The sequence below is a fragment of the Prunus persica genome, chromosome G5, assembly GCF_000346465.2.
Source record: "Prunus persica cultivar Lovell chromosome G5, Prunus_persica_NCBIv2, whole genome shotgun sequence".
Taxonomy (NCBI): Eukaryota; Viridiplantae; Streptophyta; class Magnoliopsida; order Rosales; family Rosaceae; genus Prunus; species Prunus persica.
The window spans coordinates 10,626,758-10,643,815 of NC_034013.1; the positions used below are offsets into that span (position 1 = coordinate 10,626,758).

At 37.2% G+C, this 17,058-nt stretch overlaps 2 protein-coding genes across 4 annotated transcripts; both read right to left on the reverse strand.

The window, feature by feature from the left end:
- LOC18776715 (serine racemase) lies at positions 1,585-4,202 on the reverse strand. 3 transcript variants are annotated; one of them, XM_020563653.1, is made up of 7 exons: positions 4,098-4,202; positions 3,525-3,735; positions 3,352-3,438; positions 3,035-3,265; positions 2,406-2,482; positions 2,092-2,278; positions 1,585-1,969 (listed from the first exon to the last, which is right to left on the reverse strand). In XM_020563653.1, exons 2-7 carry the CDS (start codon positions 3,698-3,700, stop codon positions 1,723-1,725), a joined length of 1,005 nt encoding a protein of 334 aa, XP_020419242.1. In that variant the 5' UTR covers positions 3,701-3,735; positions 4,098-4,202; the 3' UTR covers positions 1,585-1,722. The 3 variants fall into 3 exon arrangements, with proteins under 3 accessions (XP_020419242.1, XP_020419245.1, XP_020419244.1); XM_020563656.1 differs by having other exon boundaries at positions 3,525-3,700; positions 4,098-4,200; XM_020563655.1 differs by lacking the exon at positions 4,098-4,202 and having other exon boundaries at positions 3,525-3,907.
- On the reverse strand, positions 7,289-9,527 carry LOC18775685 (oxalate--CoA ligase). The gene is made up of 4 exons (XM_007211172.2): positions 9,236-9,527; positions 8,082-9,126; positions 7,889-7,992; positions 7,289-7,798 (listed from the first exon to the last, which is right to left on the reverse strand). Exons 1-4 carry the CDS (start codon positions 9,434-9,436, stop codon positions 7,580-7,582), a joined length of 1,569 nt encoding a protein of 522 aa, XP_007211234.1. The 5' UTR covers positions 9,437-9,527; the 3' UTR covers positions 7,289-7,579.

Here is a 17,058-nt window from a genome sequence, read left to right on the forward strand (position 1 = left end):
ATGTATTTGTTTGAAGACCTAAACTATCATTCCTAGAGATAAGAGAGCAATGCACTAATTGAACGATGTGAAACTGCGTTCGCACTGAGTACTGCAGCCAAAAAAACCGGTTAATAATGGCAATTCCTGGCGAATTACTTGAGTGTTGGCAAAGCAATTAACATTTTTAAACCACGACTTGTGATCCTTTGGCCACCTAATTGATATTTTGAGTATTTGAAGAACAAAAGCAATCGCTGCATACAAATATTATGTGTATTTTAGTTCTCCATGGCAATGTGACGTGTGATTTTTCATCTTCATGTACGTGGAAACAAATATATGTGTGGTGCACCAAAGCTGCTCCTGTCGCTTCGTTATTAATGTGTGAATTTAATGTAGAGAGACTGTCAAATCCACATGTCAATGTCCCCAACCACAATTTCTTCACCCCACCCTCTGAACCAGAATTCAGAGCAGGAAGAAGACGACATCTCTCAACCATTCTTCAAACTTCATATACATACGGTTCTTGGGGGCAAAGATATATTCATATTGGTTCCTGATTGGCTAAACACAGAATTTTAATCTGATGGCTCTGGCTTTTTAATAGAGAAACCACCACAATTGGCCCATGAATACGACATTGATGCATTAGTAAAAAATTCTGAACCACAAAAACATGAGACTGGAACCATTATAAGTTCGAGTCTCAAGTTCAAATCTCATGGACGGCAGTTGTTGTATCCGGAAAGAAAAAAAAAACATTGTACAAGACTGAACAATGGCTTCCACACCAAGTTATTTAGCAAAAGTTTGTCCTTCTAGGGTCCGATTTAACTCATTAATTTTTGGACCATTCACATCTCAGTGGTCCCAAATGCTGGTAAATAAGTTAGCTCATTTAATTGTTAGCGGTGCTCTGCTTAACCATAGTACATCAACTTGCCTAGTTTGCCAAGCCATATGGTACAGTGGATCAATTAATAGCATACTGATCGCTGAAATATCACAAATTGCTACAGAAACAATGGAACTGCTAGAATTCGATGCCTTTCGTGTCTTTCCTTTCCCCGTATTAAATGTAAGAACTGAGAAAAAAATCTAGCAAAGAAATTCTTACCACCTAGAAAGTTTGTCAATAAGTCTTCAAATTTTATTTGGTTTTTATAAATCCTTTCATCCATACCATGAAAGTGAAGGAGTGAGTTTGATTTGGTGTTTGTTTTTGTTTCTCCAAATTTCATTGGGCCAAGCTCAAGCGAGCTAGACCTTGCTTTTAGCTTCTTGACAGTAAATTCACACTTGGCCCATGAATATAACCTAAGGATTTTCTCCAAACTGTGACTATATATAACAAGCTTTTTTTTTCCTTTCCGTCCTCAACTTTATAGGGCAAGGATTGCATTCAAGCATATATACTAAATCTCTCAAAAGTTAGCCCTATAAATTCCTATCCGAGTCTTGCCTATTTAAGGAATATAGAGGAGGTATGCGTCCTCTCGGCCACCTTGACTAATCACAGATCAGCTTGAAAGTACCCCACATCCCCCCATCGGTTTATTATGAAGAGAAGAATCAAATGGATTGAACAGGAAGTTCTTAGCAATTTTTCCCTCCTATGCCTATGGCTAAAACAAACAATGAGTGAAATAAGTGTATACTAAAAGAGGACAGCTTGTAAAATGTCTCAAGGTATCAAAGGAAAGAGAGAGTTCACAGACAGACAAGAACAAAGTTACATCATTTTCTGTAGGCATCCCATAAGATGCCTAGATCTACATTACCTCCAGAAAGTATAATTCCTATGTTGCTGCAATCCTTCCAAGCAGAGTTTTTCTTGAAACTATCGGACAATACAGCAGCAAGGCCTATTGCTCCGCTAGGTTCTACTGCAACCTTCAGAATCTCATAACAGAGTTTCATGGCGTGTATTATCTCCTTGTCCTCCACGGTTATGATGCCATCGACAAGATCTCTTACTACGGGCCTGAGTGCAGTGAAAGAAAGATTGAGTTACTTGAGGCAAATTGCCAAAAACATGTAAAAGCTCATTTGATATTGAGCTAGGCAAGATAAATACCATTTAGATAAAATGAGATTTTCCTTTACCAGGTAAGATCTCCAAGAAAAGCTCGAAGACCATCTGCTACAGTGTTGGTCTCGGGCAATGTTATTATCCTCCCAGCTGCTTTGGATTGAGCTGCATCGTTGGCTCCCTCAGGCTCAGCAGCTAAAACTCGAATTGCAGGGTTGATGGACTTGGCAGCCAAAGCCACACCTGATATCAAGCCACCTCCTACACACCCACCCACAAACACACATATATCAACGCCAGAAAACAAAGCTCAGAAGTCAACACATAAATGTGAAGGAACAATAGTGAACTAATTTTAAAAATGATGATTAAATGTAACTGAACCAACCACTTATGGGAACTATAATAGTGTCTAACTGTGGAACTTGTTGCTCCAGAAGCTCCAATGATATGGTACCCTGCCCACTGCAAGAACATTTAAACATGCCATAAAGGCCCTAACTCCATTAGGTATGCTAATGAATGGTACTGTCCTCACATTACTTTAATAGGAACTATGATATTGTAAAACAGTATCTAATGCATTCACCTACAAGGAAGAAGTTTCGTTAATACATCTGAATTGTTTAAGTATTATGAATTAGGCTAGGTAATACTAATCAAGGAGTAGCCGAGGTGATATTATATATCACCATAAAATTCAAGGCAGCATCTATGATTGTATTTTCAAGAAAATATGGTAACCATGACACACATATCGATCAACAGTTTACAACTCATAATATGATTTCGGTTTGGTCATTCTTTAGTAAACACACGCACACCCTCACTGTAAAGCAACCTTTTTATGTAGTCTTATTTTGTGTCAACACAGTAGACTCTGAAGACACATCCTAAGTTTCAATAATATTGATACAAAACAAGGTCATCTTTATGCAAAAGATTTCTACTCTTCCCTCATCAAGGGCCAAAATTCCAAACATATGCAGTTAAAACAAATGAAAGTTGCATGTGTACCTTATTATGCGCCTATCGTTATAAGGATGTAGAAGAACTGCGCCAGTTTCTTGCAACACCTTGACTGCGGTACTTTCCCTTGACTGCATTGTGGGCTCACTCCAGATAACCTGACCACCGTAACGAATGACATTCTCAACTTTGCATTTCGGAGCATTTTTTGGTATAACTATATATGCAGGGATTCCACGTAGTTTTGCAGCCAAAGACAATGCTGCAGCATGGTTACCACTGAATTTGGAGGACAATATCAGGTGGTAATCCCACAAACTGGTCAAAGGAAATACCCACGAAAGACAAATGAGCTGAAAGCAAACCTGCTGTGTGTTACAACCCCTTTAACAGCCTGATCATCATCGAGTGAAAATACAGCATTGCAAGCGCCTCTGAATTTGAAAGCACCACTGCATAGCCACATAATAAGAAGTCTTACTGGCTGAGGAAAACTAAATGAAGTCCAAAACAATCTAGGAAAGAAGTAAACACTAACCCCTTTTGAAAACATTCACATTTGAAAAACAGCTGCCTTCCTGCAAGAGCATTCAAAGATTCAGAGGACAAGACAGGAGTTTGGTGTATGAATGGCTTGATGCGTGCTTGTGCTTCCCTTATAGAGGAAATATCAGCAGCATATTTTACCTCCCTCATTTGACTCTCTGCTTCCATCTTTATAACCAATAAAAAAAACTTGATTTTTTTAACTGGGTAAGAAACAATCACACTGAACTTTTAGCAACACCTTCAACAATCTAAGAATTTAAAGAGAGATTCAAAAGTTCTCATAAATCAATCAGAACAAGTTTAAATTTTGAAGAATATGAAATGAGCTAAAATGAATCACACCCATTAATTCCTGGGTGTTAAAGATTATGCTTTAAAGCCTCTTTCTCAATCTTACTTTCTACAAATCACTTCAATTTTACTGTAGCAGTGAAGTGTTCAATGGGTTTTTGCATTTTCATCAAAATCTGGAGCAGAAGTAATTATATAGAATTCGATAATTCATCAAAGAGAGAAGACACAAGAAAAGAACTTTTGAGAGTTTCAACTTTCAAGGACTTACACTGCCGAGCGAATAACCAAAACGCCTAATTTCCCAGCTGATTTTTTTTCTTCTGCTCCGCTATTTTCCCAGTCAGCAACGGCCAACGGGCATCAAATCAAATCATCTTCTAAAAGAAAAACGACAAGTAAAATCGCGTCGTGTGGTGAGAGCAACTAGTGGAGTCGAGAAAACGACCAAATTTAGCCTACGTTTTTATGAGTGTGACTTATTCTAGCATACCTTCATATATTACTAACTTTTCTGCACATGCTTTCGCACCTACGAGAGAACTTCTTCTTTTTTTGTTTTTTGTTTTTTGTTTTATAAATAAATTTATTTTAGAATTAAAAAAGATAATGGGTAGTTGTGTTCCATAAAAATATGATTCTTTATCTAATTTTTTTTTTAAAATTTTTTAATATGAAAAAATGTGAATTTATTATATTATCCTCATTTAATTAATAGTTTTAATTCTTAATGTTTGAATTAACCAATGACATTTTATGGTATTTTGAATGTTTTACGATTATCTGCCTTTTGCTTTATATATATAGATTGAAATAATTTGCTAAATTATTTTAGCATATTATTTTGGAATACGTGGAATTCAGTATGGCCTTTTATTTCTTGTTTCTTGTTATGTACCAGTGTAATTTGCGTAAGATCCTAAACTGAGTGAAATTTAATTTCGTAAATGATGATATAGGGATAATTTAGGAAAAGAAATGCAACAATATGTATGACAAACATTTTGAAAATCGCCAATGAGGGTTGATTTAGTTAGTAAGGTCCTTGTATTGTGTGTAGCTGTATCAGTGTTCAAGTCATGTTGCCAGCAGCTGGAAGTTGGTACTGGTTGTGAGAGTAGCCAATCTCCCCCTAAACTTTTTTAGAAACAGCAACATTTTGAAAATCGAAAGTCTTTTCATAATGTCAAAAATTACCTTGTTTAACTTTAGGAATGGACTTTAAGATTAAAGACCTTATAGTAATTTGATTTCACCCAAAAAGGGGATTATCTTTAAATGGTTTGGACACTTTTTATTTATTAATATTGATGATACTATCTAGATAATGGTTCAAAATTGTCACATCCCAACTCGAAAATTATGAATACACACACTAAGATCTTTAACAATAGCTTACTACTCATGAATATTACACAAATCAACAACACACGGTGAAAAAGTCGATCTCTCAATTTTTGCCTTGAATCCTACACAATCTGTTATGGTATGAGCATTTTTATGCCCAATAGAGTATCATCAAATCTCTCAAAGTTAGCTATCACAGTTAATCAAAGTGTTATATATCAAACAAGACAAAATCAATAATGAAATTTAAAAACAAACCATAAAACTACTCACATTGTAAGAAAATTAATTAATATATTTACCTATCACTCCTCCCAATTTTCAAGCAAAAGAAACTAAATCTATCAAAATCCAAATTTTAATTTTCGGATGAGGTGCAAGTATGATGAAAACAAGGAACATAGGTAGATATCCCTTTCATGCTGCAGTTAATTCTAAGACATAACGTTGTTCTCCATGAGCCTATACCACAAGAACAAAATGTAAATGCAGTTTACTTAAAAATACCAACCAAAAAAAATCGACGGGATGTTGAAAATGAGATTTTTGTTCTTGTCAAATACACCATATGTGTCACCATAACGTGACAATGTGGTACACCAATTTGGAAGGTTCTTCAAGCCATAATTGCCGTCCCATGCATCACACATATCCTCATACACAATACAAGATGAATCCTTCCTCCTGTCCTGTCGGACTCAAGAAATGTTTTGGATATCCATAACCAAAGGTCCATCTTTCCTTCCAAATTTTTAAAGATTGGGTGGTGCTCAATCAAAAAAATTAATACACTACAAAAATTCAAAACCAAAATTTAAAAACAAATAATGACACTACTCAAATTGTAACAAAATTAATTTATATCATTACCTATCTTTACCCTTAAGTGCATTGCTCTCACTTCTTTCAGATTTGAGACTTAAGTACTATAAAACCAATTATAATACAATTCCAATATTAAAATTAGAAAAGGTCAAAGAGATAATTATAATATTTAAAATCTATAAGTACAGTAATGCTACTTTTCCTCAAAATGTACATTAATCATCCATCTAACTTCCAACGAACTTGTGTACTAACTTTCAACGGACTTTTCCTCACAAATATGTAGAGATCCTCATATACAGTACTAGATGAATCCTTTCTGCGGCAGGACTCTAGAAATGTTATGTCAATATCCAGACACGGTCAAACCCAAAGTCAAATCCATACAGATTTCATAATGAAACAAATGGGTATGGAAAACTTGGATTTTCACAAATAGCACCATTCCAACATGATATATTATACAAAAATCCTTATATAACTTATTTGGAGAGAAAAATCAAAACTAGTCATTTGTCATTTTCTCATTGGTTCGTAGTGTGTTAAATTTTTCTAAGAAGCACTTAGAAAATGACAAGTGGCTAATTTTGAAGTTTTCTCTTCAAATAAACTTTATACGAGTTTTGGTATAATATATCATGCTAAAATGGATTTATTTGTGAAAAAAAACCTATAGAAAACTCGTACAGCAGTTGATTGAGCCAACATGGTTTGAGTTCAGCCCGTGTTGTGCTTAGGCCCTAAGTAAGCAACAAAAGGAAGTCTTAAGAATACAACTATTGATCACGAATTGAATTTCCTCGTTTAATTACTGTGAGAGAATTATGCTTGTGTGAATGGCATGTTTTCTTTTTTTGGGCAAAAAAACAAATGACATGATTTTTTGGCAAAAAATACACGACATATTTTATTTTAATATTAATGAAATTGAGGAATTCAAAATTTTAAAATATCTTTGGTGACAGAAAAAAAGATACCATGAGGATAATGTCTGCTCGAGTTGTCGGACAACCAGCGGCATCGCCGCCAACGCTCCGTTGCCGGTAGAGCCCAGCCTACTCCATTGCCCAAAAGCTAAAAAACATAGACGACGCCACATCTTAAACAAGATTATTTAATGGGCGAGGGTCCCCACAAGGTCAGGTAGGCAGGGGAATCCATGCATTAAAAGTAGCAATTGAACTAGGGGAGTCTGTCTTTCGTGTTTGAATGAAAGTTTCTATTGACCAAAAAAAAAAAAAAAAAAAAAAAGAAGAACTAGGGGAGTCATGATCTACTACACACCTAGGGTTCGTTATAATAAGACATTTGCTTTCTCAATTTATTAAAGTAAAAAAGCTCAGCTCCATTATCAGCATGATACAAACCCAGAACGAATCAAACAACAAGGTTGTCAAATAAAAATACACAACAGCTTCTGTCTTCTCCACTTCTACTACTAATACTACTACCACATGACCAAGCTTATGGCATCATGAAAACAAAACAAACACGTGCCCATGATTGTAGACAGCTGTTGTCAAATGAGATATACTTTTGTGCCATTAGAAACTTGCACGACTCTTTTAGGAATTAGGAAAATTAAGCACCAAACTTGGGAACCTTGGCAGTGGAGATTTGTGCAAGGAAATGCTCGGCCACAATTCGACGTTGGATTTTCCCGGTTGCAGTTTTAGGAAGAGAGTCAGTGATGAACGCCCTCTTGGGTACTTTGAAAGAAGCCAGATTCTTCTTGCAAAATCGCAGCACTTCTTCCTCGTCTATGCTTGCGCTTTTTCTTGGGATTACGGCACAGTTAATCTGCAGATTACCACATAATACATAAATAATTAAGAACAATTACAACCAGAAACACAAATACAAATAATATCATATAATGTAGGCACCTACCTCTTCACCATATTTATCATCAGGAACTCCAAAGGAAACTCCTTGCTCAATTTCTGGATGTGACACAAGCACTGCATCTACTTCAATGGGTGATATCTTCTCCCCTGTGACAATCAAACAAACAAATTGTGAGCTAAACTTATCTCACGCATTTTATCAAACACTTGGGCTTCAGTTTCTATTAATTCATTACCTCCGCGGTTAATTAGCTCCTTGATCCGACCCACGAGGCTCAAATACCCATCAGAATCCAAAACGCCGATATCTCCAGTATGAAACCACCCGAACAAGAAAGCCGCTTTGTTGGCTTCTGGGTTGTTCTTATACCCCTTGGTCACATTGGGTCCTCTGATGCACACCTCGCCGTTCACGCCCTCTGGCTGAACCAAACCCTTCTCGTCCAAAATCGCCAGCTCCTGACCCACGGCTAGCCCCACCGACCCGGGTTTGTGGGGCCCGTCTTCGGGCAACGGGTTCGAACACATCAAATGGGTCGCCTCTGTCATCGCATAAGCCTCCAAGACCGGCGCGCCAAACGTCTCTTCCAGCCGCGCCAATATTGACGGAGCCAACGAAGAGCTGCAGCTCCGAATGAATCGGAGCTTCGGGTATTTCGGTTCGGGCTTGCTGTCATGGCGGTCCAGGATGATCTGGTGGATGGTGGGTACCGCGGTATACCACGTGGCGTTGTACGAGAGCATGTCAGCCCAAAATGTGGAGGCGGAGAATCGGCCCGCCGCTGGAAGAGTCACGGCGGCTCCGGCGACGAGTGAACTCAGTAACCCGGCGATTAACCCGTGCACGTGGAACAGAGGGAGGACGATGACGGTCGAGTCAGACTCTGTGAGTTTGTAGACCGATTTGATGTTCTGGACCGACGAGGCCAAATTGAGCTGGGTCAAGGGGACTCCCTTGGGTCGGCTCGTGGTGCCAGACGTGTGGAGGAAGAGTGCCACGTCGGAAGCGTCGTTGACGAGTTGCAAGACCGAGTCGGGGCTCGACTCGGCGGTGGAAGAGAGAGTCACGTGGCTGGTGGCGCCGGCCAGCTTGGCGGTCACGTGAGGGATGTTGAGCTTGGTGGCCGCCGCTTTAGCCGCTAGAATCGGATTCTCCGGCGTGATCAGAAGCTTCGATTCTGAGTCGGAGAGGTAGAACTCGAACTCCTCAGCCGTGTAAGCCGCGTTCAGCGGCACCGCCGTTGCTCGGCACCGAATCACCGCCAAAAACAGCACGACAAGCTACAGAAACAAACACAATCTTATTTAATTTTTTTTATATGAAAAACTTGTTTGGTTCCGGAGAAAGTTGAGGAAAGTGAATGGAAAAGAAAATGTTGCAATACAATACCTCAACGGTGTTGGGGAAGGTGAGCGCGACGGTGTCGTTTGGGCCAATTCCGGAGGCGATTAAGAGAGAGGCGGCGTGATCGACGAGCTCCTGCAGTCGCGCGTGGGTCAAATCGAATTTTCCAGAAACGGAAAGCGCGCGGTGGTTCGGAAATTCCGAGGCCACCTTCTTCAACAAACCTGTTAGAGTTTGATTTTCCATTTTTCCAATAAGATAAAATTTTGAGAAAAATAAATAATGGCTTGATGAGGAAGAAGAAATAATGGTTTGAGGAGGAAGAAGAAATGAGGTTTGAATTTATAGGATTGTGGAGGAGGGTGGGGTTGGGTGGGATGCGGTGGAGGCAGGAACAGGGAAGAGAATGAGTGGACACGTGTCGCACTGACGACAGTCAGTTTGAGTGTGCCGCACCTCGAGAGGTGCAGTTCCACGTATCTACGCCGTGTCGTTTTGCATGACACGTCATCGAGTTGCTGGAGTGGGAGACGTGTTTGGGCCCACCGGTGGTATTGTTTAAGAATGACAAATGAATTCTTTAAATAATTTTATTCGATGAGCACCCTTTAGAGTTCTCTATGATTTTTTTGTTTTAACTCTCCAAACCATCTATTTTTAAAATCTAAATTTAGATATCATCCTCATAAAAAATTAGACAAGTCGAAAATCGTTTTGACATCTAATTATATCATACAAAATCAATGAATATCTATAAAATAAATATTTGAATTAATAAAATACAATACGAAATGGATCCTATAGATGTTTAGATATATATATATATATTCTAAATAGGGAGAGTTCGAATTGGGAATTAAAATACAATTCTCGTCCCACCCTTCCTCAAATACCATACCCAAAAAATCCTCGCCCCACCCTTTGTTGATTGCTTTTTTTTTATTTTTAAATTTATTCTTTTCGCACTCTTAGCTGTTAATTACTTGGTTGTTTTGATTTTTAATTGAAAAATTATATCTGATGTTTTGGTTCTAGAAATGTATCTGGTTTACAGAACTCGTAGGGTGCTTGTGATGGAATGGGTGGAGGTATTTGCTATTGCATTTGTCTTGGTTTTGTTTATAACATGCTATGGGACCAGCTCTATAACGAACAATTTCCAGTGGCTTCCTGAACATTCTCTTTTATACCTTGCTATTGCATTTGTATTGATTTTGTTTATAACATGATATGAGATCGGCTCTATAAAGAACAACTTCCAGTGGCTTCCTAACCATTCTATTTTAATTATCACATTTAATTGGAGTGCAGAAACGTGATAATAAGAAAACCAATTGGACCCAATATAGAATTGAAAGGCATATGAAAATATTGCAACTAAACAAGTTAAAAATTGTTTGTAATTTGTTTCGCATGAAGAAATTAGAAAACCCATCAAAGCCTTATATCCTCCACCTTCCCCAACCAAACCCTCCCTCCAACTTCCTGTTTACAAACTCACTCACTCTCTCTCTCTCTCTCTCTCTCTCTCTCTCTCTCTCTCTCTCAAATTCTCAACTCAACAATACCCAAATGTTGGAATTCCAGTTATAGTTCTTGGAGAGAGGTAAAGTTGTTCTCTTTATTATATCATATCATCTCAGTAGGCTAAATGTCACTTTTCCGTTTGGTAAAAAATAAAAGAAGATGTTGTGGTCATTGGTTTTCCTAGAAATTGTAAAAATTTAAATTAAAAGTTGGAGTGAATTTAGAACATGGAACGAACTAAGAGAAGTGTGAGGTTTAAATAAAAAATCTCTTCTTTTATCCTTCATACCTGACTTATTGGGGTCAAATTCTCACAAAGACCTTTATCTGCAAAGAAAATTGTCATCCCTTAAGGGAGTGTATTCAATTAGGATTATAAAGCGTTTAAAAAGATTTTAAAAATCCGGTATATTCAATTTGGATTTAAACAAACTTTAAAAGAGGTTTTACAAGTGTGGGTGTATTCAATTCCGACTTTTATGAATTTTTAAAAAGTCCATTCAAATATTAGTGTATTCAATATAAAAAAGTTGAATCAAATCTAGGTGTATTCAAAAGGTCATATATTTGGAAGGATTTCATTAAGTGATAAATTTTCGTAGGTTTTAAGGGGAGAGCTATAAATAACAAAGGCCATAATAAATCCATCCTCCCCCCAAGTATTTCATCAGACGTTTTTCTCTTGCCCTAGCTTTTCTATCTGCAACAGAAGACGTTATGAATTTGGGGTTAAAGTTTATTCTTGTTATTAGGGTATAGTTTGGGATTAGAGTTTATGCTCGTTACTAGGGTTTCCGTTAAACATAATTTTATTTCATGTTGTTGAAGGAAACGATGTTATGAATTTGTCTTTTTATTTCATGTTGGTACAAATCAAGTATTAGAACATCTCTTGAAATTGGATCACCATTAAATACATTGACAGCAATGCTACTATATAGATAATTTTACTTTTTATTCTTTCCATCTATTTTATTTATTTATAATTTGTTACGTGTATTATTAACAGAGACATTGATAGGGAGGAGTTTAATTAAGTCATGGCTTTGATGAGATCTCAAAGCAAACAAAACAAGGATGGCCATAGGCTTAAGATTTCTGTAGAAGACGGAGGCCTACTTAAGCACTTCTTTGGCAAAGACGGCAAAAAAAGTCTCACACATGAAACATTTGAGTTTTTTTCCTCTGGCAGTCAGCTAATTTTTTCCCATTTGTTTTTCTTCTATCTATTTTTGAATTTGAAGTCTGGAATAAAAGCCATACAAATCTTAAGAAAGTTTATTCTAAAGTTCCATCAAGTTGTATGAAAGTTGGCACTTAAACAAAATCATTTTAAATACTCTATATTAAAGGCGAAAGAAGAGTCCGAAAGAGTCGTTGGGTTATGAGTTTGCAGTTGTTGTGGGCCAGCCCATAAAGACATGCGTGATGCTTCAGAACTCTATCAAGTGTTTTACGTTAATTTTGCTTCTATCTCTTTCTCTTAACATTGCTCCACTACATGAATGCCTCAAATTTGGAGTTTTGGAGTTTTGAGACGGCCGTGGTAGGGCTCACTCGGCTCTAGTGGTCCAAGACTCGCCCATTAGTGCTTTTGAATTGAATTCAACCACATATTTGAGTTTGGAAATGAAGGAAAAATTATGTAGTGTACAAATATTGTGGCTCATTATATTTGACCGACGTACAGGATTTGGTGTTACAATTTTTTTTTTTTTTGTTGAAGATCCAATATAGGGGACTTTTGCCCGAGGATACGGGAACATGAACAAAAGACCGTAAGAGTTGGGACCAGCCCTCACTTCGTTCATGCGTAACCGCGTGAAGCAAGCATGGAATATCCGAGTTGAGGTCAGCCCCATGTTCCAAGTGTCCAAAAGCTTAAAGCCGTCAAAACAGAATTCAACCACACTGGAATGGATGGTACAAAGTCCTCCAGCTTTTCATACTTTTGGAGAATTTCCAGCTATCAAGAAAACCGTGAAGTAAAAGAAGAAAAGGTAGACCAATAATACTAAGAACCTAACAGAACAAGCAATGCCCCATAGGGAAAACTTTACCCCCAAGCCCTTTTAACAAATGTCGTGCAGTTCATAGATCTTCAATGAAAATAAATCAGATGAGTTCAGCAACAACAAAAAAAGGTCTGGCACCGCAAAAATTTCTATCAAACAAGTACACAGGGTCAAGTGTCTCATGGTCTCATTTGCTGCCATAACTTGTCCCGTTCGAGTTTTATTTCATTTAAATAACTCACTTGCATGCGAATGACCAAGATAAATCACCATATAGCACACATACAGATCTACATTGCCCCTCTCAAATGTGTTATATTTTGTAAGTCTAACCAATGCATAAAGATTGAGTAATCATTTCTGAATTAGAATAGCATGCAAAGACCCGGACTTGTCTTCACTTTTACTATAATTGATTTAATTATAGTATGGTAGTGGAATAAGGCCACATAGTACTATCCTTCCACGCGTTACAACATGAGTGTACGATATGGTTCACAATTTCCACTTTTAAGATATAGTAGTAATAAATATTCACTTATTATAACACGTGAGCAAATTAATTATATCAAGTGAACACACAAGAATAGGATGCCTAGATCTACATTACCTCCAGAAAGTATAATTCCTATGTTGCTGCAATCCTTCCAAGCAGAGTTTTTCTTGAAACTATTGGACAATACAGCAGCAAGACCTATCGCTCCGCTAGGTTCTACTGCAACCTTCAGAATCTCATAACAGAGTTTCATGGCGTGTATTATCTCCTTGTCCTCCACGGTTATGATGCCATCGACAAGATCTCTTACTACGGGCCTGAGTGCAGTGAAAGAAAGATTGAGTTACTTAAGGCAAATTGCCAAAAACATGTAAAAGCTCATTTGATACTGAGCTAGGCAAGATAAATACCATTTAGACAAAATGAGATTTTCCTTTACCAGGTAAGATCTCCAAGAAAAGCTCGAAGACCATCTGCTACAGTGTTGGTCTCAGACAATGTTATTATCCTCCCAGCTGCTTTGGATTCAGCTGCATCCGCGTTAGCCCTTTTCAGATGGAGGCTAAGAAGGTGGGGGTGGAGCACGCTGGAGGCAAGATCGACGACGTCACTGTTGTTGTCGCCCAAGTTGTGGCTTCTAGTACCTCCTTCACTACATCAGCTATAGCTTGGGTTTCAGTTTTAACGCACAAATACAAAGAGAAAAGGAGAAGACTATATTAGGTTTAGAAGTTGAGGTTGTACTTCCACGTTATTACAATTAATACACTTCTTCTTCTTTTTTTTTTTTTTTTTTAATTTTATTTTTAAAACTCAAAAGTTTACATTACAATTAGCTGATGAATAGAATGTCGCATAGAAATGCAATTTTCCTTCTCAAACCCTAACTCTAACACGAGCCGTCTTCTAGCCCCTCTCTCTCGCTCAGACATAACCGGCGACCTCTCTTCTTCAATCCTCATCTCTCTCACTCTCGCTCATAGCACCATCGTCATCTCGTCCTTGACCTTGGAGATTCCAAAATGGCTTTTTTTTTTTTTTCTAGGCGCTAGCACCTTCCTAGACCACCTAGACCGCCTAGCGCTCGCCTACCAATTGCCTGGACTGCCTAGCCCGCCTAGCGCTCTCCTAGGCCATTTATTCAGTAATATTAACAATATGAGTGAGTGTGTTCATGGATTTAACTTTTAAAGAAGATTTTCGAACAACAACAGATAACCCAGAGAAGTTTCGACACAGACTTATCCTCTCGGGAACCACCCATTGCCTTCCCAATTCCACAAACTGCAGAACTATTCCACCTTTTGGTTTTGCGTTTTAGTATCGCAACTTTGATTAAGAACGTCCATATACAGAGATGAATCAAAGTGCTGTTTTAGTTTTTCAGTTTATCTGTTTCTCTTTCTCTCTGTTTTCTATGTTTCTCCATCTCCGGCACAGTCGGATTGCCACACTCACTTGTAGATCTGCTGTTTGCAGATCGCCATGATCGCTATGTGTGGTGGCTCCTGTGGGAATTGTCTTGGATGGAAAAGTGAGGAGAAATTGTCTGCGACCACTCTATCATGTTTGCTTTGGTCATTGACCATTAACGTATTTTTCTTTTTCATTTTGTTTTGATTTCACAATTGTTGCATAACATGTTCTTTACGTACGATATTTCTGCCACTATAGCAATTGATTGATTCCCACAAAAGGGAATATTACAAGTTGTTTCCATGTTGCATTGCATTGCAAGTTCTACTTTATTATTGTCGAGTATTATTTCAAGCTTTAAAAAGCTGTTCAAATTTTTACTATTGTGACTCAGAACCAAGGTTCATTTTGGTATTCTTCTAAGCAGCAGCTTGTACATGTCAAAATATTATTAATTATTCTGTTACAGATATTATGTATGCGCCAACAAAAAATATCATCATCAATAAAATGTATCGAAAAGAAAATTAATTTTGGCCATTATACATTGGTGGTGTTTTTACTAATCAGGAATTGGAATTCTCATCAGGAATTGAATTCCACTTATGGAGGATTCCTGCGTTTACTTCACATCAAGGAATTAAAAAGTAAGTGAGGCCCACAAAAAATTAGAAATTCAATTCCTGATTTTAGAGGAATTGAATTTTTGGATGGGAAGTGATATTCTTTTTTTCCTTTTCTTTTTTTTGAGAAAAAACAGTAGTATTTATTGATAAAACATAACAAGTACAAAGCTACAAAAGTGCTTAAATGGGTACATTATCATCAGTGACCAAACACAACAACATGTTGATTTGATCTGGAGAGAATTACACCTAAACCAACAAATACTCAAACCCCTGATTCAGCAGCCTGACGTGTCTGTACTCAGACTAACAATACAGATCCATCGCGAAAGCAGCAGAAATGGAAAATTCATATCATAACCGAAAATTAAAATAGGAATCCAGAATTTAACTTTCCTCAATCCATATGGTTTAGTAAACAACTTCAATAGGAATCCGGAATCTAAGGGCCTATTTGGTATTCAACTTGAATCCAACTTTTTAAACTCAAAAACAGAATTTGAGTCCAAAACAAAGAAAACCTGTTTGGTAACCCTATTTTTAAAAACTTAAACTCAAGAACATACCTATTTGGTAACTCTATTTTTAAAAACTTAAACTCAAGAACAAACCTGTTTGGTAACCCTATTTTTAAAAACTTAAACTCAAGAACAATTATAAAAAAAACAACAACAATTATTAAAAACAAAAAATATCTTTTTTTTTTCTTCAGTTTTTTTTTTTCTAACAACCCACAAGTTCTCAAAATTTTAAGATTTGAAAACAGTTTTCAAGTTGCATACCAAACAAGTTTTTGAATCTTAAAAATAGATTTAAAAACTCCTTGTTTTTAAGAAAAATCAAAGTTTTGGAGTTCCATATTTGAATAGGACACCAAACGCACCCTAAGTTACCATTCTAAGGAACATATACTAACTGGGCGATGTGATAAGGAGTTTGCAATGAAGAAAACCGCTAATAGGTTAAGCTTTTAAATTTGGAATCCAACACTAGCCGGTTGGATGCATATATATATATATATTCAGTCCTGATCTCTTGGACCACAGGAGTCTAAGAGATTGTGGTCACTCACCGTTGGTTATTAATCTAATGGTTCAAAAAAGTTTCTTAAAAGGAGTTCAAGATTGAGTGAACCATTGAATTTACATCCAACGGTGGGTGACCACAATTTCTTGGACTCCTGTGGTCCAAGAGATCGGGACTGTATTTATACAATCGATAGTGTCTAAACTAAAATTTATGGGGAGGGGTACTCGAACTTAGGTACGCTAGCAGATTAGATGCATCAAATGGACGTACTTACTGCCATGGCCCACTTATGCCCGTTGGATCCATATTTGATACTGAACTGTAAGTAGAACTAGTAGTTTCTTTAAGTAAATAAAAAAGAACTAGTAGTTTTGGAAAAGGTAGGGCTGGGTTTCAAAATTTAGTAGGATCATAACAAACTTGCTGTTATGGCCCCGACCAATTTCTTACCCTCTTCCCTTTCCTTTCATGAGACACAAAACAACAGCCAAAGTTCTTCTTCCCCCCGTTTTTTCTCCTCTCATTTTTTCCCTCTCCAAATATTGAAATCTTACTAATTTAACTTCACTTAAACAGAATGTAGAACAATTTAATTTGTATTAAGAAAATACTGTTCAAATGGGAAAGACACTCATATGATCAACTAAAATTCTAGGTTTTTTTTTTCCTTTAAAAAAACATTCTAGATTTTATTTGAAGGAAAGCTCAGTTCACGTCTGCAAACGTGTAGCAATAGCGATATTAACTTCTCTAAAAGCA